Source organism: Cyrtonyx montezumae, unplaced genomic scaffold, assembly GCF_038088225.1.
Source record: "Cyrtonyx montezumae isolate F1298 unplaced genomic scaffold, pur_monq_1.0 scaffold_37, whole genome shotgun sequence".
NCBI lineage: Eukaryota > Metazoa > Chordata > Aves > Galliformes > Odontophoridae > Cyrtonyx > Cyrtonyx montezumae.
This window is the reverse complement of record NW_027072042.1, coordinates 1,788,467-1,814,131: the sequence shown is the minus strand read 5'-3', so window position 1 is coordinate 1,814,131 and position 25,665 is coordinate 1,788,467. Positions and strand designations below refer to the sequence as shown.

The window sequence follows — 25,665 nt, the reverse complement described above, 5'->3', positions numbered from 1 at the left end:
GGAGAGATGCCTCCCTGCGGTGAGCACCTTGGACTAGAAGCAGGTACTGTGGTGACTAGTGGGAAGTGAGGGAGGTTCTGCCATCGCAGCTGGTACACAAGGTGACTTAGATAAGGCCCCGACTCATGACTACCTATTTTGGCCATTTTTTGGAGGTTTTATTGTTCCAGTTCTTTCTCTCTGATTGATGAATAAGACGAATGCCTCCAGGGGAACCGAGTGTTGAACAAAACCTCTGAGCAGACTCCTGGAGATGCTTTTTTTTCCTCCTTTGTAGACAAATTTGAAACTGCGACATTTTAACAATCACAGCATGTGGGTCAGGTGTGTCCAGGTCCTGGTTGCTGCATAGGCACCAACATTCGTATTGGTCACAGTGGAAGCTCAGGCTTCTTTTTTGTGAGGCTAGGAACCCGAGTGCTTCTGTCTGCATGACCTTTACTCTCGTTATTTCATTGCTGACTTCTTTGTTAAGAGCTCTAAATAGGGGGAACAATCAGTGCCCATCACTAGGAAAGCTTTTGACCTCAAGAAACACCAGACCTGTTTGTCCTTCCTGTGCATGGGAACATAGACTGAGTCACACTGAATCTTGTGGCAAGAGACAAAGTCTGTGCTTCAACTGGACTTTGCATCTGAATATCTCAGTGAACTTAAAAAATTAGAGTTCTGCAGTGTAAATCAAATACTGTGTGAGTGAGGGAGATAGGGAATAGCTGGAAGAAATTCTTCTTTGTCGAATTTGTTTAAGCCCTTCCATGATTTGGCACTAATGCCGAGAAATCCAACAAAGTAACTTGACACAGCAGTGAAATATGTCAAGCAGTTATTCCCTTTATTACAGCTCTGGGTGCATGGGGGATCTCTCCACCAAACATGCACACCAAAGAGAGAAACAAATACATATTCATAGGTATAGCACATGCATATTCATCACATTCCAAACTCTGGTTATCAAGGAGATTAAACCTAAGGGTTAATTTTGCTGTAAATTTTCCAGCCTTGAAGGGGGAGAGCTCCTCATCATTCCTGAAGAGAGACATTGTTTGGTTATCTTGCTGGGACAACAGGATGTCCATCCTGCTTTCTTATTGACAAGCTTATTAGTTCGGTTTATGCCCACCCCCATTCCTGAATTTTGTTCTCTGTTTGTGTAACACATCTGGCCCAACAGATAAATCAACAGGGAGTAGCACCTTTGTTGCCATGTCCTTTGCGGTGTACCCAAAAAACTACTTGCCTCTATTTCTGCTTATCTGCTGTGACAACCATCTGGATGATTTGCAGTTGTCTTTACTGTAGAGAAGCTGTTCTCATGATTCAGTACCAAGCAGGTAGAAGTTTGGCAGCCATTCTGTCTTTAGTAATAGAAGCCTCCCAGGGTTTCTTGCCAATTTTGTCCCAAAGCTCTCCAGCAAGAGAGAACCCAGTTGTCAGAAATTCACGGATATTTTTGATTATCCGTTTAAGAAAAGTAGCTATTTCTGAAACAGATTCAGGCTGATCCTGGAACTTTAAAACTAACCATAATACTTCAAGATTTACTTGTTGCTCCTTCGTTAGTGAACTCTCCATGGTTCCTGACTGCTCACCTTGTCCTGCACAACGGTGCGGGCACGCGTGAAACAATCTCTCCGTAGTTCAGTCGGGCGACGCTGCTGGACCGGACTCGCTCAGCTGCGGTGTGATTCCTCACATTCCAGGCCCTAAACTTCAATTATTTATGAATAATTTAAGGTACTTCCCTAGACTTTCCAGTGAACAAGAGTATCAGGCAAGAACTGACACACACACAAATCAAATTAAAATTGTGTTAGGTTTAGCGGGGAACAGGTACGCTTTCAGGGACTATTTAAAAGGGGAGGCACTGGAGGAAAAAGCTCTTCTTATATCACATTTTTCATTCCCAAATCTCTTAAGACCAAGGGACATGATGGAAGCAGCATCATCTGCATTTGACATACAATGAAAAAATATATTGGATTGCTCAGGGTCAGCCCAGCAGTGGCACACAGGGCTGGAGCTGGAGGCTCTGCAACCCCCCCAGCTCACTCTGCTCACCTACTAGGAGCATCCCTAATGGGAACACCTTCAAATATCAGCTGATAAACACAGCCCCAGAGAGAGGGCAGATAAATCTGAGTTATTGCAGAGATGCTGGGAATGTCAGAGCAAGTGGGACAGGCTCTGACTGCAGAAAAACACTACTGCAAATCCAATATTCCTGTTCTGTAATAAAATCTGTGCATGTAACGCAGTTGGTCTGCCAGATCAGGGCAGGTTTGGACTTGGACTGATCTCTGTGCTATGGGGAAGCTTCTTCCCTTGTTGCCAGAAGGTAAAATCTGCCAGCACAGGGGAGGAGGAGGAGGAATATTGCCCAGAAGGTCCTGTTGTTGCAGGTGATTTTCAAGGAGAGGCTGGATCAGATCCTGGGCAACCTGATTAAGCTGTGGATGTCCCTGTTCATTGCAGGAGAGATGGAATAGATGACTGTTAAAGGTCTCTTACAACTGTAAGAATTCTATGATTCTATGCCACGCATGGCAACTGGAAAAATGTTCCTCTCAGAGTGGTGCTTCAAAATGTTGATTTAACAGCATCTCTGTGAATATGATGTTGTTATTGCCACCTTATCTGAGGCAGGGGTATTGCAGAAAGCAGCGTCTGAGACATGGACTCAAATGTGGACGATCCAAATCATTTATTACTGGTTTTAACATCCCTAATATACTTTCACAAGTTTTTTGTCTTGTAACTTTCCCACCCCCCTTTACATGTCAATAAAATACTCTCAAAAATAGTCCTTAACTATGCATACAGGCGCTAATCCAATCAGGGTCGTGAGTTGTTCCAAACCACACACTTCCTCCAGTTGAGATCTGCCATCACACAGCTTACTTGAACTTGTTTGCTTTCTCTTCTGGAAGCGTCTTTGGTTCTCAACTTTCCTTTCTCATTCTGTTTATCCACAGCTTACACTCTAAATATACTCTCATAGTCCACAGCAGAATCACACTGAATTTCTAAATCACAGGGGCTGGAAGAGACATCTGGAGGTTATCAAGTCCAACCTCCAACTAAAATAAGGTCCATAGAGTAATTTGCACAAGAAAGTGTGAGCAAACAACCTGCTGTGATGAAATCAGCTGGTGAGCAAGACTGCTGTTATATGAGTGCTTGGGATAGAAAGCAAGCCTGACATAGAGACTGCCATCACATTGTTCCAAAAATGAACAGGCAAAACAAAGATGTCCATCTAAGTTACATGAAGTGTCAACAGATTCCAGAAGATAGGTTGTTGTGGACATGACAGTAAATGTGCAATTTTTATTTTCCCTAATCTATCACCGTTGCAAAGAAAAACACTGAAAGAGGGAGGGTGACATAGGCCCAGACTGGTGCCCAATTACATGCAGCCATGAACTGTGAGGTCACCAACCAAGGAAGGGATTGTGACATCAGCGAGAGACCATTGTGACCTCCATGACGCTCGCCTATGAATTGGGGCACCAGGTAGAGTGCAGCGTGGACTCGTGTCTGGAAGCTGGTCGAGCTAGTTGGTGGCACCATATGAGGACTTTGTTGGGTTGTGCTGTGGAGCTGCCAGCAGCACTTCTGGGCACCCAGCCCATAGCATCACCAGTGTTTCCCTGGCCCTGAATGGCTCAGGCAGCCAGGGTCCTGCAAACTGCTCGCGGCAGCAGAGGTGAGCAGTGCGAGGACACGGCCCCCGGGCGGCCAGCAGGGAGCAGGGGCTGGGAGGGTTTGCAGCTCAGGGACCGGAGCATCACTGCTGCCTGCCCAGGGGACACAGAGTGACCGCGGCCTCTATCTCTCTCTCACTCTTTTTCAGTTTGTGACACCTTCTGCCTTTGCTGCAGCACCAGTGAGGGGAGCAGCCTCCTGACCTCCGATCTCCCAAGCCCACTGTGCAGCCCGGTGCCATGGAGGTGCCATCGCCATGGATCTGCCCCATCTGTGGGCAGGACCAGAACGATGTGGCCTATGTGACCCCGTGTCTCCATCAGCACTGCTATGGCTGTGCACTCTGGTTGGCCAAGAAGAAACCCAGCTGTGCTGTATGCGGGCATAAGATCAGGACCATCCGGTACTCTGTGTGGTCAGATGATGATTACCTTGAGTATGCCATCCCACAGCCTGCAGCACACTCAGCTTCTGCCCTGCAGGATGAGCAGGGGCCTGAAGAGCCAGCATCTGTTGCCCTGGAGAGCAACTTCCCTCCCGAGGTCTGGGTTGCCTTTTTCCAACAATATCTCGACCTCAGCCCACTGCTCGCGTGGCTGGATGGAGAGTTTAGGGACACTTCTGAGAACAGGTGGTGGGAGATGCTCTGCAGGCGAAGCAACATTCAGCTCTACCTCTGCACATATGGACTGGATGAAGTGGCCTTGGTGCAGAAGCTGCAGCCATGGCTGGGGAATCGCACAGAGAGTGTTGTGAGGAGGCTCATTTCCATTACTGCAGCACTGTATGGCCCGCAACTCCGCCAGCAGCTGCACCGCCACAACAACCATGCTGCTGCTGGGCAGGAAAACATATAGAGGATTATATATTACAGTATGCATCATTATAGAATGATAAAAAAAAGAAAGAAAGAAACACAGTTGCTTAGTTGTGGTTGCTGTCCCCACCCATGCTGGTTTCTCCCTTTTCTTGTCCCAGGGAAGGCCACAGAATCACACATTTATCTCTACAATCAGAAAACAGCCAGTTATGACCGTGCCAATAAAACAAGAGTGGGCCCCAGCCCACACAAGATGGACCTCAACGTTCTTCTAATAATAATCCAGTCCTCGGCATCCTTGCATACTGCCAGCTCCAGGCCACTAATTAACTTATCTGCTTAAAAGATGCAATCTTTGTTCTTGCTGCCGCATTTGTTGCCATTGTTTTAAGCAAATAATGCAATCAGATAGAGAACACGAAGCTAGTCTGATTTGTTCCTTTGTTATGGTTTTATCATTTCTGTTGTATTATTGATATTCCACATCATAACATCATGTGGTGTATTGGGAGTTAAAGAGTTAATGCTCCAGCTCTGTGGATCATCGATAGTTCTGGGTGTACCTGTCTCAGAAGAGAAGAACTGCATTCCCCAGAGGACTTTGCGATGCTTTGCATTTTTACATATTTCCGCCCAGAGGGAAAGATAAAAACTGTCTGCAGTCACGGGACTCTCTTCCCTTCAGGACTGAGCTTGGCAGTGGGTGTTTGTTGCAGCCGTCTGCCTTCAGCGTTAGCGTAAGGCCTTCGGTTTATCGGACACTCTCTCTCTTGCTCATTTTATTTGATTCATTTGCCTCAGTTCCCATTATATTATATTGTGTTATTTTCCTTTCTGATATCTTATTTAGTAAATTAGCTTTCCTCCTCAGATCGTTGCTGCTGTTTTGTCCTTAGGCCCATCTCCCTTCTCCTTTTTCCCTTTTCCCCTTCCCCTTCCCTGGGGTGTGGGCCCGTGGGTCCCCTGCCTCAATTGTCACGGTACCGGGTCAAACTGTCCCACAAACCGGTGACATCCTTGATGAAGATTTAGCAGAAGGAGCAGCTGTTTGCTACCCTTCTCTTCTGCAATGCACATAACTCTGTGCCTTTCTCCATCTTCACCTCCTTCCTCATGCCTATCCTGACAGTGTGAAAGGCAAAACAGAGCATGGGGCAACATCTAGCACATCACAGTTGGCTCTCAAGAGCCAGGTAAAATCTTCAGATATTGCTGTGAACAGCTGTGACTGCACTGCCATGGCAGAGGGGGAACTGCCACAAACCCAGCGATTCCTCCAAGGCCATGGGGTGAGCAGGCTTTGACCAGGACCACTTCTTCATATGGATGTGGCATAGCAGCACCGTAACCTCCAGCACGCTGTGTTTTCATTCAAACCACATCAGAAATCAAAGAATCAAGAAATCTCAGGAGTCAGAAGAAACCTCTGCAGGTCATCCAGTCCAGCCCTCTACTAAAACTATCTCAGTGTTTTCTGCTGCCCTCACGGTGCACAGATGTGAAGAGCAGGAGCATGCTGTGAATGGCTGCATTCATTTTCCTCTGTGTTCTGGCAGATGGGTGAGGATGGAGGAGGCCAGGGCTGTATTGATCCTCTCAGGGTTCCTCCCACCATCCCTAAAGTCCCCAGCCTTGACAGAGTCCCCTGGCACAGCCTAAGCACAGCATTCAGCCGGTCCCTGCCCTGGCCCTGGGAACAGGAAGGAGCCAGGGATTACGGGCAGGCATTCACTGCTGGGATCCCAATGGCACAGAGCCTAAAGCCACCAAGTTCAAGAACCCAGCAAACCCCATTTTTTCTGTCCCCCAGTTTCACCCAGAGATGGTGACATCCCCATATCAAGGCTTTGTCCAAAGAGTCATCCCTGAGTTCTTTCCAGTCCTGTGAGGAACCAAGGTGCTGGGCTGATCCCTTGGGGAAATGGGGACATAGCATCTGGGGACACTGGGAAGAGGAAAGACAACAGGAACATGGGCAGTGGGGATATTTTGTGTGGATATGGGGACAACAAGTGGACACGGATACAGGGACATCATGGGGACATGAGAATATCATGAAATCAATGCACATGTATATCTGGAGGAAGGGATAAGAGTAGATATGTTTATCAGGATGTAATTGCTGGTGTGAACTGTTAATATCCAATCCACGTTTAGTGATATATGTCTGCTCAGTTTGGGTCAGCCACTGTGTTTGGAGGGGAGGTGCCATGCACATATCTGGATATGTTTCGTGCCATTCTGCGTGTCTTCAAATGAAGAGTGCATGCTCTGGCTTGTTCTGTGTAGTGGCAGAGATCCTGCTCGGGCTTCAGGTTGCTGGACATCCACCAGCACACTCTGGGCAGTCCGGAAAACATGAGCTCAAAACAAAGCATGACCAAGTGACTGTGGAGGCTCCTGTGTGATGTGGTGGCCACTCTGTGGGGTGCAGGATTCGCCCCAGGTTCCTCCTGCAGCAGATTCCCCACCACCTACCTGTCCTCACCTCCCCTGCCCCACTGCTGAACCTCAACATGGAACATGAAGGAAGTGACCTGCAATGCCTCCTCATACCAGGACCCCCTGGGGGATGGAGGGGAGTGCGTAGCTTTCAGTGCACAAGGGCGTTTTGACACCCACAGCTGTGTGTGTGAGCATGCAGACCACTCCTGGCATGTAAATCACTGTCCGCATTCACACGTGTTAGCTCCTTGTGCAAATTCAGGGGGCTGTGGAGGAATGAGAACTCCAAGAAGGGAAAAAGAAATGCAGCTTTGTCACATTCCGATGCCTTTCACGTGGAGGACTCCTTGCGTTATCTGCTGGGAGATTTTACGTTTCCTATGGACTATGTTGATCTTAATGTGAGCTGGAACCAGATAAGGAGCGGTATCAATGGAAAACAAAGGTCACCATGGACAGCTTGCACAAGCCTCTCTTAATCCCACGGTGAAGCTTTTTATCAGCCCAGGTATTCTATTTCCTCCAACCCTCTATCTCTCCCATCCATCTCCACACATCTGTCCTCACGCCCACCCAACCACTCACCTCCTGACATCTTTCTCAACCTGAATTATTTTGTGGTTCTGCAATCAGCGTGGAGCTTGGCTCAGTTCAGACAGGGTTGTTATGTCAGGGTTTCCATACCCCACAATAGAGGCAGGGAAGGGATAGAGTAGGTGCCCCAGTGGGTCGGTGCTACCCCATGTTCAAGGAGGAGGTGAAGCAGTCAGGGTTCCTGCCAAGAGGAGTCTGTGTGCCCTTCATTCCCTTTCCCCATGATGTATTAAAAGCCAAAGGCATGTACAGCCTCCAGGTGTGCATTTCTGTCATCCTTTGCTGTTGGGTAGATCAAAGCAATTCTCATTTATTTTTCCCACTTGCTTCAAATCCTCAAAAGTATGTGTGTGCTGGCCAATGTTTGATGGCACAGGTTGGATCAGGTCCATCCATCCTTCAGGTTCTGTTTCAAAGCAGACCGTCCTGAATCTTGTCTCCTGGTGCCTCAGGTCTCTAAACCTAACCCAACCCTAACCCTAACAGGCTGGATCAATGAGACAAGGTTAACAGCATGAGTTTTCTTAAAGCCGAGTGTTGGGCCCTGCATTTTGGTCACAACAACCCCAGGCAACCCTACAGGCTTGGGGAGTTGTAGCTGGAGAGCTGCCTGATGAAAAGGGACCTTGGTGTACTGATGGACACTGGGCTGAACATGAGCCAGCAGTGTGCCCAGGTGGCTAAGAAGGCCGATGGCATCCTGGCCTGAATCAGGAACGGGGTGCTGAGCAGCACTGGGAAGTCATCCTGCCCCTGTACTCGGCACTGCTGAGGCCTCACCTCGAGTGCTGTGTTCAGTTTTGGGCACCTCAGTACAAAAAGGATGTGGAAGTACTGGAGCATGTCCAAAGAAGGGCAGCAGAGCTTGTGAAGGGCATGGAGAATCAGCCCTATGAGGAAAGGCTGAGGGAGCTGGGGCTGTTCAGTCGGGGTAAAAGGAAGCTGAGTGGAGACCCTATCACTGCCTTCCAATATCTGAAATGTGCTTACAGTGAGAGCGGGGCAGGTCTCTTCTCACTGATGACAGGTGACAGGACCAGGGGAAATGGCTTCAGCTTCTGCCAGGTAAGTTTAGGTTGGACATTAGGAAACCCTTTACAGAAAGGGTTGTTAAACACTGGAATAGGCTCCCCGGGGACGTGGTTGAGTCACTGTCCCTGAATGTGGTTAAGAGCCGTTTGGGTGTGGTGCTCAGAGATATGATTTAGCAGAGGGTTGTTAGAGTGAGGGCTGAGGTTGGACTGGATGATCTTTAAGGTCTTTTCCAACCTGAGTGATTCTGTGATTCTGTAACATAAAAACACTTATACTTTTAAAGTTCAGAAACTTTATTAAGATAAATTTGTCTTTACATAGATAAGTACTGAATTACAAACATAACAGAAGAACATACAACAAAAACTTCACAGAACAGAAATCAAGCATGTCAAAGATCACGACATTGCAAGCTGGAAGGCGTCAATTTCTTTCTTCATTGCCTAATAAGGAAAAAGAACACAAAATATCAGTAAGCACACATGAAACTAATAAAGGCTCCCTACTTTTTCATGAAACCAATCAAGAATTTGCAAGGATGCCCAAGTGTTAGCTGCAGGGAGCAGACAGTGCACTGCTTCTCTCACAACGCCTTGTTATCTGCTCCAGCTTCAGACGCATCCCTATGCACCCAAACTGGAAAGTGGCACGCAGAGACTCCATGGATCTATACCAACAATCATTTCACAGCAATCAGAAAGGGGAAACAGCTTCCAAACAGGCATAACTACTAGCTGAAAAAGTTATTTCCTGCTGTCTGAGTGGTTACTTGCTAAATTCTTCCTCCTCGTGCCATAGAGCTTCCTCCTGCTCGCTTTGGACACCGCTCTCTGAATAGGAGAGAGATTTTTGTTAAAGCCCACTGGGTTCAAAGGTCTTGACTCTGAAGACTGAATATCCATTGTATCTAAGTTGAGGCAATACTGGGAATGCCTGACTTGGACCATGGTGCCCCAGGCAGATTTCTGAGGAGTACTGACAACTCCAAAATCCTGTTTTATGGGAAGAGATCAGACAGTTGGACTCAGTGTACAACTGGCACGGCAGAAATCTCCCTTTAAGTCAAATTACAGATGCTCAGGCACACCAGTTAAAAATTGAAACTGTTCTCTAGTTTCACTAGAATCTCTCTCCTTACGTTTCATAATTTACTTGCTCTTAAGGATGGAATGACTACCAAGTATCACCGTGTCTGCCTGCCAGCAGGGGGAGAAAGCACAACGCTGAGCTTAGAAAAGCACCCTCCTTTCAGAGCCCCCCCACCCCCAAAGGAGTTCTCAAGAACAACTACTGACAGGTTAAGGTTAGCTGCTGTGTTGGAAAGGGCCGTGCGAGCAGACTCATTGTCTCCAGGTTCAAGCTTTTTCCTGTTGAAACTGCCAACAATCATGCCAAATCTAACAATGGCTTTGCAATATGGATAAATGCCTTCCAGACTGAAATTAAAAAGTCTTACTTTGGTTGTTGTCTTTGCACAGGCAACAAAGCAGTAAAGAGTAGGTTCATAGGTTCATTAGGTTGGAAAGGACCTACAAGATCATCTAGTCCAACCATTCTCCTATCAACTATCCCTACCCAACTACTAAATCAAATCCCTTAGCACCTCATCTAAACGTTTCTTGAACAGCGCTAGGGATGGTGCCTCACCCACCTCCCTAGGCAGGCCATCCCAGTGCCTGACCACTCTTTCAGAAAAGAAATGCTTCCTCAGGCCTAATCTAAATCTTCCCCGGCGCAACTTGTGGCCATTCCCTCTCGTCCTGTTGTTATTTATCAGGGAGAAGAGGCCCACCCCCTCCTCACCACAACCCCCCTTCAGGAAGTGGTAGAGTGCAATAAGGTCTCCTCTGAGCCTCCTCTTCTCCAGACTAAACAATCCCAGCTCCCTCAGCCGCTCCTCCTAAGACTTGTGCTCCAGACCCCTCCCCAGTTTTGTTGCCCTTCTCTGAACACGCTCCAGGGCCTCAATGTCCTTCTTGTAGTGAGGGGCCCAAAACTGAACACAGTACTCGAGGTGCGGCCGTACCAGAGCTGAGTACAGGGGGATGATCACCTCCCTGCTCCTGCTGGCTACACTATTTCTAATACAGGCCAGGATGCCGTTGGCCTTCTTGGCCACCTGGGCACACTGCCAGCTCATGTTAAGCCAAGAATCAACCAACACCCCCAGCTCCTTTTCCTCTCTACATTCTTCAAGCCATTCTGCCCCAAGCCTATAGCATTGCATGGGGTTATTGTGGCCAAAGTGCAGGACCCGGCACTTGGTCTTATTGAACCTCATCCCATTGAGCTCAGCCCAGCTGTTCAGCCTATCCAAATCCCTCTGAAGGGCCTCCCTACCCTCACGCAGTTTGACACATCCTCCCAACTTGGTGTCATCTGCAAACTTACTGAGGGTACACTCAATCCCCTCGCCTAGGTCATCAATAAAGATATTAAACAAGATGGGCCCCAAAACTGACCCTTGGGGAAGTAATTTAGTAATGCTAAAGAAGCATGACACCCAGAATGCACATATACTGCACCACAGTGGCAGGCCATGCTATAAGACAAAACTTACCTTCAATAATTTACTTCTGTTATAATCTTCCCGATGTTGGTAAATACACTGAGAAATTGCAGCAAATAATTTTTCAAAGAGATATATATCTGCTTCCTTTGTTAGCTCAGTGACTGCACACAACAGTTGCTAAGGAAAAAAATACAAGTTCAGAATAGCTAGAGGTCCTTGGCCCCTTTGTTCTCAGAAGTTCAGCAGTAACATTAATGAGTAACAGCACTAGCAGGTTGTCAGTGGGCTGTTTTAAGGTAAAAGGGCTTGGTGAATTTTAACAACAAGGAAGAGAAACCGCCTCCTAAGGTGGACTTTACCAAAAGTGAAAACAGCAGCCTTCAGAAATCCACAGCAGATGTATGTGTGGAAGCACATCAATCCCAGTCCATCACAGGCTGTTTTATTTCACATTCTTTATGTCCTCGCCATTAACCGTTTTAACTGGAGCTGGTTAACAACTGCATCCATTTATAATTGTACACATAGCAAAAATACGTCCTACTTCAGAATTTGAAACAAGACATTAGACACACCTGGAGGTCACGGCAGTCCACAAGCATTACAGCAACTTCTGTTGTAGTGTTGCGCACTTCTTCAGTGTTCTTCTGCTTACATCCTGCCAGAGAATGTCTTGCACAAGGATTGCGAAGTACCCAAGGATCTGGAATGACAAATTTCCTCTGTGAGGTTTTCTGTGTATCTGGGATACAGCGCTCGTGAAGCGTCCTGTATTGGAATACAATCTCCCTCTACAAATACAGATATAGCACTGCTGTAACTTCTTCACTGAGCAACGCTTGGCTTCTATCTATTTCCAGCTAAAGTCTTCTGCAAAAAGGAGAAACTCAGAACAAAAAGAGCGCTAGAGAAGACAGAAGGATAAAAGAAGGAAAAGAAACAGTGACATTGCCATTACAGTATTTCACACTACTCCAGAAAGAATTCAGGTTAGGAAACATCTTACATTGCAAACATTGTACTCTTTCAGTTTCCTCCCAAGTAGGATCCTGCAAGGACTCAAATTCAGGCTGAGCAGTGTTAGAAATACAGCTTCCTGGGAAATCTCCACTGTTCTCGCTTTGATCATTTAGGGGAGCTTCATTCTCACTGTTGAACTGAACACTCTTTCTCCTCTTCGCTGCAGAGGATGAAGAGGATTTCTTTCTCTTCTGTTTTTTTGTTTTTGACCCATCTACAAAGAAACAGTAGAAAAAGGAAATCAAAAGACTACCAAAATAATTCCTTCCAAATCTGTCATCTTTATTTGACTTGTCTTACAAGGAAAACAATCAAAGGAGTTGAAGCACAGTTACCTATCTCCCTACATGTGTTCAGAAAGAATTTAAGGTTACTGGGGTCAGTTTGCTATTAAAGATTAAAAAGTCAACTGTGTGATTTCATTCACAAAATAATCTTCTGTCATGGTTTTATGCTTTTTGGTACTGGTATTCCACATCATAACATCATGTAGTGCATTTAGAGTTAAAGAGTTAATGCTCCAGCTCCGTGGATCATTGATAGTTCCAGGTATAGCTGTCTCAGAAGAGAAGAACTCAATTCCCCAGAGGACTTTGTGATGCTTTGCATTTTTACATATTTCCCCTCAGAGGGAAAGATAAAAACTGTCTGCAGTCACGGGACTCTCTCTTCCCTTTGGGATCGACTCAGCAGTGGGTGCTCGCTGCCGTCCGCCTTCAGCGTTAGCGTAAGGCCTTCGGTTTATTAGACACTCTCTCTTGCTCATTTTACTTGATTTACTGGCTTCTATTCCAATTATGTTGTATTACATTGTGTTATTTTGCTTTCTGATATCTTATTTAGTAAATTAGCTTTCCTCCTCGGATCGTTGCCACTGTTTTGTTTTTAGGCCCATCTCCCTTTTCCCTTTCCCCCTACTCCCCTTCTATGTATTTAGAAGAGTTTAATTCAAAAGACCATTCTAAGGGAATATTCTAAGGAGAAAAAAAATAGCCTGTAAAGACTTCCACCTCATACACTTTCTGATTCTGCTGACCTTGTTAAAAACCAGCTTTGTGGTTTTGCCCAACAGAAAAGCCCACCGTGCTTTGCGCTTAACACAGCATTCAGAGCATATGAGCAAAGTCAGCAGCAAGATTCCCACTCTTGTGGACCAGGAATCTTTACAATACGTCATGTGTTTCAACAGAAAGAACTCAAAGTCTCCTCATGCCTTACTAAAAAGGAGCAGGACTTTTAAGAAAGGATGACTGTTCCTTTCCATCCCTGTTTTATAGCTCCTCGCTTTTTCTGCTTTCACTGGAAATAACAGTAAAAAGGCAGCAAATATTTTAGCATTCTGAAGACAGAAAGGAGGAGAAAATGCTCTTTCCTATAGTTGTAAACTAGTTGAGTGTTCAGAAACCATGATACCAAAAATCAGCAATTTAGGAGCCATTCAGCATCAGCTGCGGCTGGTGTTCTATACTGTAAACCAACTTCACTTGAACCTCATAACCGTTCTGAATTTATCTGGATTTATCTCAATTTTTGAAGTAAATTCAAAAAACATAACACTTCTAGCATGCTAACTTTCTCTAACGCCTGGCTCTTTAACTACGACTTGCCATTGGAGAGAAGTGTACTGGCATCTACAGGTGCCAGTGCCATCTTTGTTTTGTCATTGCACTTTGCATCCGCTTTCATACATCTTGTAGCAGAGCTTTTCTTTGGCATCACTGTGCAGAAAGGTGGAGCATACTTGGAAGAGCTGCAACCTAGCAATAAGGAACAGAAAGTGAAGAAGTTTGGGTTGCATTTTCAGTTACAAATACAGGGACGAGGCTTAAAATCCTTGGTCTCAGAACGCTTACCTCTTCTCTCACGAGATTCCTTAATTTCTTCACACAGTTTATTAAAATCTTCACCTATTTCTCTCTTCACAATAGAATGTGCAGTATCTCTCAGACAGCAAGCTCTGTGCCTGATGAGACGATCTGAAATGTTACAGGCAGGACTGAGTATTTTCTACCAGACAGTGGAACTTTTGGTCACAGAGAAAAAATAAATAAAAAATGTTGCTCTCTGCATTGGCAGTTTCTGAAAGGACATCTCAGGGAATATTTTTAACATGACAACTAATTTTTAAAGCAAAAACACCACTTAATTAACATTTACATTCCACATCCCAGTAGGTTTGCACTACAAAACTTATAATCTGGCAAGCAACGTTGTCTGTGGATGCTCAAAAGGATCTGATCCGAAGCCTGCCACCCACACACACCTCTTATCCACCTACACATTTTACAGTTCCTCTACATCAAGGACCAAAAGCACTAACTCACCTCCAGGGTGTTGGTCTGGGTTGTATTCTAAAGCGTTACTACAGATGAGATCGATATCTCTCAGAAAATCTCCTGCAGTTAGGTATTGGTGTGAGTCAATCTTAGATAAAACTGTTGAAAGATCCATTGGCTGTTTAATAATTGTGTCATAGTCAGGTACCTACACATGAAACAGAAGTGTTTGGAGGTTGTACTGGACTTGCACATTGTCTACCAAAAGTTATTATTTTTAAAACTTGAATGATTTCCTAAAAACCCTGAATACTTGCGAGACATTTAGAACTTGCTAGAAGGGGGATAAAAAAAAAGCAGGGAGGTCAGAAGCACGTATGTAGTAGAAAACAGATGGCCATGGATTCATTTCACCTTGCCTCAGAAAAATCACAACAAAGAAATCTGAGGAGGTCACCCAACATCTCTTTGTTGGCACTGAGAAAAAGGCTGCGTGAATTGAAGCTGGGAAGTATTGGTGCTGGGCATTCACTTCACAACGAGATAACTGGACCCAGAGGGGCAGAGTGCTTTACTCAGACAGTAAGAGGAGCCTAATGGCTAGTTGAGATGAGCACGTCTGTATTTGTTTAGATTATTCACACCTCAAGAACCTAATGGGAAAAGCAAAATACAAGTCAGCAGATACCTAAGGGAATAGGACTTGGCTGACACAGCTACACCAAAATGACAGTTGACTTGTAGTGATACATCTCTGGTTTAGACTCATTCAGAACATTAAATAAGAAAAGGGGAGCTAAGAAGTGTATGGGAGACAGAAGAAACCACGTAACACTGACAGATGATCTCATACTGAGTATTCCCAGATGAAACAGAGAAGTGAATCTCAAAATTTTACAAACCGCTGCTTCTATTCCTGTTCACACAGAAATAATAGGCAGTTCACAAAAGAGCCATGTTTGTCATTATAAAGAAATGCCTCTACATTTTTCAGTGCTGCAGCATGCCTTATCAAAAGCCTTTTCAAAAGCAAACTCTGTTGACCTTTGGGCTGATGTTTTAGAACAAAGAGCTTTGACAGAATATTCAAATAACAGACAGCTGAGAGCCTTAAGGAACCGGCAAAGGGAAAAGCCCTTCCTGCTTCTTGCAAAATCCTAAGAGTACAGTCCTAAAAACAAAGAGAAACCTTCCTATATAGAGCTGACAAACACTGAGAAATACACTGAGAAATTATTCATACACACAGATAAAATGGCATTACAGATCAACATCAGTTTACCTCCTCCAGGTCCACAGGCTTTGTAAAGGCCCTGAAACGTCTGTCGATGGCAAGTCTGCGCGTAACATCCCTCAGGAAAATTCGGAGTTCATGCAAGGTATCCTCCTGCTGCTCCTCTAGATGCTTCAGTTCTTCCTCTGTCAGAGGCTGAGGCTTGGGTGGTGGTGCTACAGGCACTGCTTCCAATGTCTGCCCAACTGCAATTCATCAGACAATTGTAGCCAGTGTCAGCTACTCAAATACAAGCTCATGCTGAAGTACTGAGAGAAAATTACCACCTAAGACCCAACAGCTTGTAACTTGCAGTTGGAAAAGTTTTAGGTGTAGAATATCCTCACCTGCCTTCCTTCTCAAAGCAGGATGTTTGACAGCTTGATTCAAAATCACTTCCTCGAAAAATTTTCTTCTTTCATTCTCGTCAGGAGATGGGATGTTGAAAACTTCTCCAGAATCACTGTTAAACAATGCTCTTACCTAAAGCACGAGGAGAAAACCACATGACACGCTGGTAATATTGTGACATCTGCTACATCCCAGATTGCTTACTCTTTGTACTGACTTTCCCTGCTGTCCTTCACTTTTAACTAGTGTGGTAGCTGGAGAAGGAAGACAGAGGGTTCAGTAGACAAGAGAGCTCTCTGGTCATTTTTTTTCTCCCTTTCAGTAAGGTCCCAACTTGCACGGTTCTATGGTACATTTCATTTTTCAACCTCTACTATCAAAACGTAGGGGACAAATCTCAGTATCTATCTTAGAAGGAATTTATTTACCAATATAAAAATTTCTGTGGAAACTTAAGCACGTTCAAAGCACTTCATAAAGAACGCATCCAGGTAATACCACCTTCCCCTTTGAGTAGAGACAAAGTAATCAGAGTGAAAAAGCTATTTCCATCCTAAACACATTAATGCAGAAACTCAGAAATCTACAAGTTGTGTGTCTACTCTTACAGTATGCGTTTCAGAAAGCACAGCACTCCAGTGCCTCAAGTATTCCTAAAATAACAAAAAACTGAACAGAGTTAATAGAAGTACTGACAGAAATACCTCACGTGGGAGATCTGCGTGGCACACATCCGATGTTGCGAGCAGCAAGACTGGAGCAAACGCTGGCATGCTCTCAAATAGTGATATCAAAGTAGCTTTTACTGTAGCTCCAACACTGTCCCACCACAAATGAATAAGTGGGATATAAATTATACACGGTGCTGTCCGCTGAGCTTCTTTAATCAACTAGCAAAACAAAAACTTGGGTCAGACAACTCATACAGAACAGGCTGCTCATGGATAATTCTACATAGGTATCAAACTATCCTAAAAAGCAAGTACACAAAGCCAAACCAACAAGAAGTCCATGTGGGGACTTTATAGTTCTATGGCCACAGGCACAGCCACCACATAGCAAAAAAAGAAATGTTCTGTGTGACAAAGGAGCAACCAGTCGCGAACGATGCCTATCCTTACTTGTACTGCACTCAAATGCTCCTAATAAAGATCAAACCATTTTAATGTAGTGACTCCAAACAATGAAACAGATTTGCTGCCTGAAAGAAGCAGCAAAACATCTCCAGATCTGTTTGTTTCTAGAAGAAAGCCTCACCACTGTACAAATGTAAGTGTTTTTTAATGCACTTCTTGCACGTATCACAGCAGCATAAGATGCATAATATGCAAACGTAACAAAAATGAGCATGAAAACAATCAGCAAAAAACACAAACGCTTCCTCCAAACTTTGGTTGCCTTACAAATGTCAAAGGGAAAAAGGAAGGTACAAAAACTGCAGTCTGATGCAGAGCCATCTACTGGGAGCACAGAGTCCTAGAAGCTAATGAAAACTACTTTCTGAATACTGCTGAGATGAGCATGATTTTCTGGCACAGGCACATGCTGATTAGCAGCATCTTTCAGATTCCTCAATTGCATCCTCACCATAAAACATGCAATGGAAAATATGGCCACGTACAACATCACTATTGTTCAGGGCTGGATCTAAAAGAAAGGTGATTTTTCAGACCTAAAAAGAACAATATCAGACCACTGCTACTAGCAGTGCATTCTGCTTACCTTGCAACTCAACTGTTTACATTTAATCAGTGAATCCCCTAAGATTAAAGAGTTAAAAAAAAAAGGATACCCGTGCACATGTTTCTTCTGGCGATGACGCGCTAATAAATAAAACTGACAGGTCCAGGGTGTAAACAGGAAACATTTCCAGTGCATGTAAAACAGCAGGTGTCAAGTGGGATGCCAGCCCGTATCGTGCCTTTGCTACTAACAGCAGGCGTGGCCTGCATGATGTAGGCTGCCAGAAAGCTGTCCTAGAAAAAGCATCATAGAAAAAGTTAAAAATGAAGTGATAAACAGAGGTGCAAATATTCAAAGGTAGCACAGTTCTGTGGTTCTGAGTATTCTGAAGAATGCCATGGAGTAAATCAACATGTTCTCACAGCCTGAGGATCACTTGGCTTAGGTAAAGAAGGCTGAGTTTTTCCATTTCAAATCTGTTCTAGCAATGCACTTCATTAGAAATACAGCACCTTCATTCTTGCCTCTTGCAAATATCTACCACCCCCACTACTTCATCACCTGCCACCCTTCACACTCGTAACAGCCAAAACTGCTTAAGAAGTAAATGCAACTGGGACAGACATTTACCTAGTCAAATTGAGGAATTTTCCCTGTGGTCTGTAGGCTGTTTTATCTCCTACACTCTCCTCAAAGATTGAGACTGAGTCATAGATGCTGTCAATGATGTCATCTTTTAAGACAGAATTTAAGCTGCCTGAAAGACAAAAGAGTTCACAACATGTGTAAGGTATGTTTCCCCTTTGTTCATTTTTTTCCCCCTTAGCATAAAGATAATTAGGAACAATTTCTGTAGTTCTGTAAAAGCTAAGAGAAAAAAAAAAAATCCAACAAGGCCATTACTTCCTGGAGCAGGTTCCCACAATGGAAGCATAGAGATTAAGGTTGTGGTGGCCACAGGCTCCGATTTGTCTAGGACTACTGAATCGTAACAGAGACAAACCCATCTTCTAACGAAGTATCCTTAAAGAGCACTCAAGGAAAATATAATGGAAGGAAGGGAACAGAAGGGCAGGGCAATTGCCGATCCCCTACCCTTTCTGCTTTATACTATTGGTAGTTCTCCTGCCTCTGTTCTACCAATGCAAATGAAACTACCAGCTCTGCTGGGAGTAATACTAGCAGAATAGCCTCCAAAACTCATCACGTAACTCTTCAGGGATCTCCATTAACCAGGAGTGGGATGAGCCTTACACTTCAATCCTTACATCTGTTTCTACAAAGACTAAACACGTTAGTGACTGTCAGAAACAGGACGCTTCAGTAGAGAATGCATAGTTCTCTCCTATCTATTAATGAGTCCTTCGGCACCTCCATCTCACATCCCACTATAGAATCCAGAATGAACACTATGCGTTATATTCCAGTCATTCCTATAATACAAGCGTGCACATGCAAATAAGATTCTATCATCGTCACGTCTGAAGTGTCTGTGTACGCTGACTGCACAAACCAGAAGCTTTTGCTTTGGCAGAATCTTCAAGCAGTGGATGCTCTTATTATACCTTGCTGCTGGTGCTTTTCCAGTGCAAGCTCTGCATGAGGAAAAACCTTTTGCACAGCTTGTAGAATGCTCAACAGCGCTTTTCCTAGCAGTGGCTTCATGACAGATGTCAGTGCTCGGGCTGGGGTTGGTACAGCCCTGTGAGATGCTGGAACGATCTTCTGCATAGCCATCTCAAAATCTTTGGCTTGTATTTTAATAGAATTGACATCTAGTTCCAATTTTTCACTGCTCAGGTAGATCTGAGGATAGTGTCGGCGGAGGGCACACAGAGCAGCCTCAGCACACAAAGATTTTATATCAGCGCCGCAGTACCCTAAATAAACAAAGAATTAAATGTTACATCAGTCTGGAGCAAAATATAAGTCACAGTCCGGGTTTCCAAGGTGCAACACGTAAAGAATTTGCAATCCCAAAAGCAAGTGAGTTAACAGAGAATTCAAGGTGCTACTGCACAGTAGAGAAGTTTTGCTCTGTAGCTCACTGCCTGGTATCCAGGGCATATGAAGCTCCTTCCTTATCCCCTTTGCTCTGGGGGAAGATGCCTCACATCCATTCCATGTTCTACAACAACGATGACAACAACAACAAAAAGGATGTAGATGAAAGCAGCTAATCCTGACTGCTGCCAAGGTTTGTCAGCTGCCTAACGGACAGGTTCTGCAGCAAGGCACAACAGCTCAGATACTGCTGGGTACAAGCTATGATTCCTTAGATCTTAATCCCAATCACTAACCCATTTTGCTTTCAGTCTTACCAACACACTCCTCGGCAAGCTCATCTATAAACACGTCCAGCAGCTTAGGTGTCCAGTCACGGGTATGAATCTTGAGAATTTCTTTTCTGGCCTGGAAACAAAAAAATTGCATTTTACTTTATCCTATGTTTTTCCTGAAAACAGCTACAACAAAACAAACAACACTCCCTCAAAAACCTTCTTAATACTGCAAACAGTTTGCTTCTCTGCTAAACATTTGATGTGGTTGACATGATAGAGGGAAGGGATGCCATCCAAGGGGAGCAGGACAGGCTTGAAAGGTGGGCTTGTGTCAACCTCATCAAATTCAACAAGGCCAAGTGCAAGGTCGTGCACCTGAGTCGGGGTAATCCCAAGCACAAATACAGACTGGATGGAGAATGGCTTGAGAGCAGCTCCAAGGAGAAGGATCTGGGGGCGTTCATTGATGAAAGATTCAATATGAACCAGTAATGTGTGCTTGTAACCCAGGAGGCCAACCGTATACTGGGCTGCATCTAGAGAAGTGTGACCAGCAGGGAGAGGAAGGTGATTCTGCTTCTCTACTCTGCTCAATTTGAGACCCCACCTGGAGTACTGTGTCCAGATCTGGTGCCCTCAACACAAGAAGGATGTGGAGCTGTTGGCCCAGGTCCAGAGGAGAGCCATGAAGATGATGATCACAGGGCTGGAGCATCTCTCCTTCAAGTACAGGCTGAGAAAGCTGGGGTTCTTCAGCCTGGAGAAGAAAAGGCTCCAGGGGGACCTTACAGCAGCCTTCCAGTATCTGAAGGGGGCCTATAGGAAAGCTAGGCAGGGACTTTTTGTAAGGGCACGTAGTAACAGGACAAGGGGAAATGGCTTTAAACTGAAAGAGGGCAAATTTAGACTAGATATCAGGAAGAACTTATTTATGGTGAGGGTATTGAGACACTGGATTGGGCTGCCCAACAAGGTTGTGGATGCCTTCTCTCTGGAGGTATTCAATGCCAGGCTGGATCGGGCTTTAAGCAACCTGGTCCAGAAGGAGGTATCCCTGCATACAGCAATGGGATTGAAACTAGATGATCTTAATAGTGGTCCCTTCCAACCCAAAGCATTCTATGATTTTATAGTTCATTAAATACACGCTCTGCATTTTCAATCAGGAAATCTAGTCTTTCTAAATTTGTTTCATTTACCTTTTTCTGAGAACCTGCTATTAAATAATGGGCTACTCTAGATTCCATAAAAAAGTAAGCTTTCAAAATGTGTGACCTAATGACCTTCAGCAAAAAAAAAAAAGTAGAAATTATCGTGAAAATCATTTTTTTTTCTCCCTCCAAGAAACTCCTCTTTAAATTTAGGAAAATTTAATGATGACAGTTCCATTAGTTCATTGAACTTTTTCTTCTGTGAGCTCATTCAAGGAAAGTAGTTCTAGCATTACTCTTCAAGCTGCTACCATTTCTATAGAGAAAACAGTTATGACTCAAACTATATACCAGTTTCAGACTCCAACTATGTACATCCTGTTGTTCTAGTCTCATTGTGGCGAAACCAAAAATAACACAGAATGAACTACCTGTTGAAATCCTCTCTATCATACATTCTCAGTAGCAGACTTGCTCTGTGCAGTATGAACAGTGTCTCCACATACCAGTCTTCTGTCCAAGCTGGACAGCTTTTTGCTGTAAGGTCGGATTGGTCACATTAGCATGAAGGCTGTATTTACTTTCTGACCTCTTTATTTGGCAGGCTGAAGAAGAACTCCCGGTCGAAGCGTCCAGGTCTCCGTAACGCAGGATCGATGGCATCTATTCGGTTGGTCGCTCCAATTACCACCACCTCCCCTCTGCTGTTTAATCCATCCATGAGCGCCAGAAGTGTTGATACAATAGAACTAATAGGAAAGAAACAATTCTTATTCATTGGCTCAGTACATTTTGGTACAATTCACATGACCTTCTCCAATGAGGAATCAACAAGGACATTTTCTGGATGAAAACATGTCATGGGTGAGCACTTCAGACAGACAAAAATAGGTAAGACAGACCTCGTGCTAATATTGGGCAAGTTAATTGTTTTCAACTACTGTCTCAAATTTAGGAAGCATCAGGTTACCAGTTTTCAGGATAAAATCAATGTGTAATATTAAAGCGGTCATCTCCCTCCCCCCACCCCCATCAGATTTTACGTAGGCACAGAAAACAGAATACCTATGAACCTGATCCTGTTTACTGGACCGGACAGGAGCAAGGCCATCTATCTCATCAAAGAAAATGATGGAGGGTCTCATCTGATATGCCTAGAGTGAAAACAGTGACATCATAAAAGTAGAACAGCACTTTGACCATTTTGACCAAAAGTAGAAGAGCATGACCATTTCCTTTAAAGAGAAAAGATTTGAAAAATGTTATGGTTGGCAAGTCACTGAAACTAGATTTTTTACACTAACATCAGGGATCTCAAATTACTGACTTGACGGAGTATCTGACATAAGGAACAGAAAGGATCAGTCTATGTCAACCTACTGGGACCAGGTGACAGGAAACACATCACAGCAGTAGCTGTTAAGGCTATTGGGTTGCCGTAAAGAAGTCAGAACTTAATCCAATTCCAGGTTGTGGAAGCAAGCTTCCTTCCTGAATTTAAATAACCCTGCTTTCAGGCAGCACCTGGTTCCCTCTGACCTAAAGCCATCATCTCTTGCCTCCTGCAGCCTTCTCTGCAGCTGTTCTGGTGGAAGGGGCTTCTCTTTGGAAGCTTTTCTTATTTTGATTTCAAACCCCTGATCCAAATTACAGAGGCACTGAAAAAGAGAATGTCAGTGTTTGCATTTCAGTGGGGAAAAATGAAAAAAAAAATAAAAACAACTCTAATACAGTACTCCCCAAAAGAGGATGCTCTTAACGACAATTACAGAAAAGTACAGTTTCAACTGGGACAGAATATACTGCACATTTTAATCTTACCTGATCGAATAACACACGCAGTTGCTTCTCTGACTCTCCTGCCCATTTACTCAGGCAGTCTGCACCTTTCCTCATAAAAAAGGTCACCTTCCTGTTCCCTTGGCTGCATTCATTCGCAAGGGCACGTGCAACCAAGGTCTTTCCCGTTCCTGGCGGACCATAGAACAGACATCCTCTGCAATAAGAAAATTCAGATAGGAAAAAGACACTGTGAGGAGAACCTATGACAACCACCATCCCTGGAACAGACAACTCCACTTATCTAACAAAAACATTTCAAGTATAAGACCGCATCAACAGCCGAAGTCAGGGTAAGGTCCTTGCAGGTGGAAGTTTTGTGTTCCTACCAAATTTCCAAGGCAGCAAAATAAATGAATAATGCAGATACCTCAGATGTACAAAACCTCCAGAAGAGATGATACTGTCTCAAAAGGACCCTTTCAAAACTGCTGGCATAAGAAGAGGTGATCAGAGCAAAGTGGGCTCAGAAGAGCAACTAATGCACAGAATGGCTGAATAAGATGAATCACCAGTTCATTCCTTAGTAATACACTGCAGAGCCTTGCTTTCACAACAGCGTGAATTTGATAGCAAGACTCATTAGCAAAGCATTTAATTCCCTCTGAAAAAGCTTGAGGGTACTGGGTTTAGCCTCCCAGACCATCTGTTGCTGGTGGCAAATGAGGAAGTCTACAGCTGACTAGAAAATTGAAAAAAAAAAATAGACCAAAAAAAGAAAAAGGTATTCTGCATTTCAGATTAAAAAAAAACAGCCATTAACTAAAAAAAGCACTAGATGTGCTGCTATTTGACAAAGAATTTCAGTGAAGAAAGAATTAAGGCCCTGGAAGATATTTAATTTCATAACTGAAAAACTTTTCTAAACTTAGCTATGTAAGAAACTACAGCTTCTTACTTTATCCCAAGCACAACAAACACTGCAACATTCTTGTTGTGAGTTACAAGCATTACCAATGATACTGGAGGACTTCAGAAAAGGTGAGGAGGAGAACTGGACTTCCAATCAACATTTCACACATGACTTCCGTTGGATAATCCCTTCCTCCTTACAAACTAACCACGCTGACTTGTACATAACATTCAAAACAAAAAACACTTCAACCCGACTTCGTAATACCAAAACGCTTTTGAAGTACATTCTCATCTTCAAACACCAGACAAGAAATCCTCACGCACGACAAGGCACTGCTTATGTTTGGAATCTGACAAACTACAGACTCCATCTATTTTAAAGAAATTATTTTTTACTACTACTAAAACAACTCCTCACTGTTGACAAGAAGCAAAGAAAGGTACTGATAACTCAGCTGAATATTCTCCCAAAAACAGCTGACTTGCAATGGATGGTTTAAATCAGTTACCTTGGAGGTTGAATTTTGAATCTTTCAAAGACCTCTGGATAAAGCAGTGGAAAAATGACCATTTCCTTTAAAGATGAAATCTGGTCAGAGAGACCACCCACAGCATCAAATAGCACCTGAGGATCAAATCAACAGAACATACATCGTTAAGGAAGTCTGCAACTTGGACAAAGGCTTCACCAAAAATTTAATGTCAGTAGAAAGGAAATGTTCTGGGGTATTTCTGAAGTTTCTTGACAGAAACACATGAAATGTAGTCAGAGATGGCCCGTTACTGAAAGCCTCCACAAACACCAGAAGCACTGACACAATGAATTAAAACTACTTACCGAGCCATCAATTTGCATTGGCTCAACATCAGCAGTGCTCTTCCCAACTTCCATCCCAGCCCTGTGATCTCCCTTCAGGTCATCCCTGTCAAAGTTTACTGGAAGACACCTGAATTCAATTCGGGAGAAGGAAAAAGCTGCTTTATCATTTCAGATGCAGCTAGGAGGTCTTTGTTTTTATGGCGGCAAGTGAACGTAGAAGACTTACTAATAAAAAACATTCCTAATGAGTTAATATTCATTGGAAGTCGTATTTGTTAACATCCGTGAGTACAGACGAGAAGATGAATGTCTGGAGTGACCATTTAAGACAGCGTTGTTGTTTCTAAGCAAATCCCAGCATGTGTGAATATTCATGCCAGCCAACATGGCACACATCTGCCTACAACTTCAGAACCAGTAATTCCCAATGTGGAAACAACAAACAGACCCCAAATCCACCTCCTCCTACCCAAGTATTTGTTCCCGTTACACACTCACATTGCTACAGTGATAATCATCAGGTGACCCTGTAACCACAATGATGATGGTTGGACTAGATGATCTTATAGGTCCTTTCCAACCTTATGAACTTATGAACAACAAACCGAAAACCCCTTAAAGCTGATACAGTATCAGGACTGAAAACACTACAGATAAATAAGACCTATCTCTAGCAGTACACCAACCTGCTAAGCCTTCTGCTGCAAGAACTTTGGGCACTACTGAAAGTGTATCTCACGTTGTCAGGAGAAGATGGTCTGTGAGAAATCAGCCTGCGCTGTTTGGGTGCTGTTGAAAATAAGGAATTCAGAAAAATGACAGTAACATATTTGAAAGAGTAAAATGCAAAAGATTCAGAAAGTGTCATGCGTTTCACCCATTTCTAATTCCAGAGGAAATTTCAAGTGTTTTGGTTTTGTTTTCCATCAGTGCACAGCAGAAGTGCAAACACATACCTGCCTTTAAGCAGATCTGAAAACCACTAGAGCAAGCCTTCTTAA

At 44.0% G+C, this 25,665-nt stretch overlaps 1 protein-coding gene across 1 annotated transcript; it reads right to left on the bottom strand.

Moving 5' to 3' along the window:
• Positions 1–9,000: 9,000 nt before the first annotated feature.
• LOC136054442 (ATPase family AAA domain-containing protein 2-like) lies at positions 9,001–25,182 on the bottom strand. The gene is made up of 18 exons (XM_065745710.1): positions 25,163–25,182; positions 24,683–24,791; positions 24,354–24,469; positions 22,972–23,146; positions 22,216–22,304; positions 21,740–21,899; positions 20,039–20,129; positions 19,283–19,597; positions 18,348–18,474; positions 17,827–18,010; positions 16,739–16,924; positions 16,031–16,166; positions 15,693–15,889; positions 14,459–14,618; positions 13,988–14,110; positions 13,742–13,891; positions 12,137–12,348; positions 9,001–9,045 (listed from the first exon to the last, which is right to left on the bottom strand). The coding sequence occupies exons 1-18, from the start codon at positions 25,180–25,182 to the stop codon at positions 9,001–9,003; spliced, it is 2,595 nt and encodes an 864-aa protein (XP_065601782.1).
• Positions 25,183–25,665: the final 483 nt, after the last annotated feature.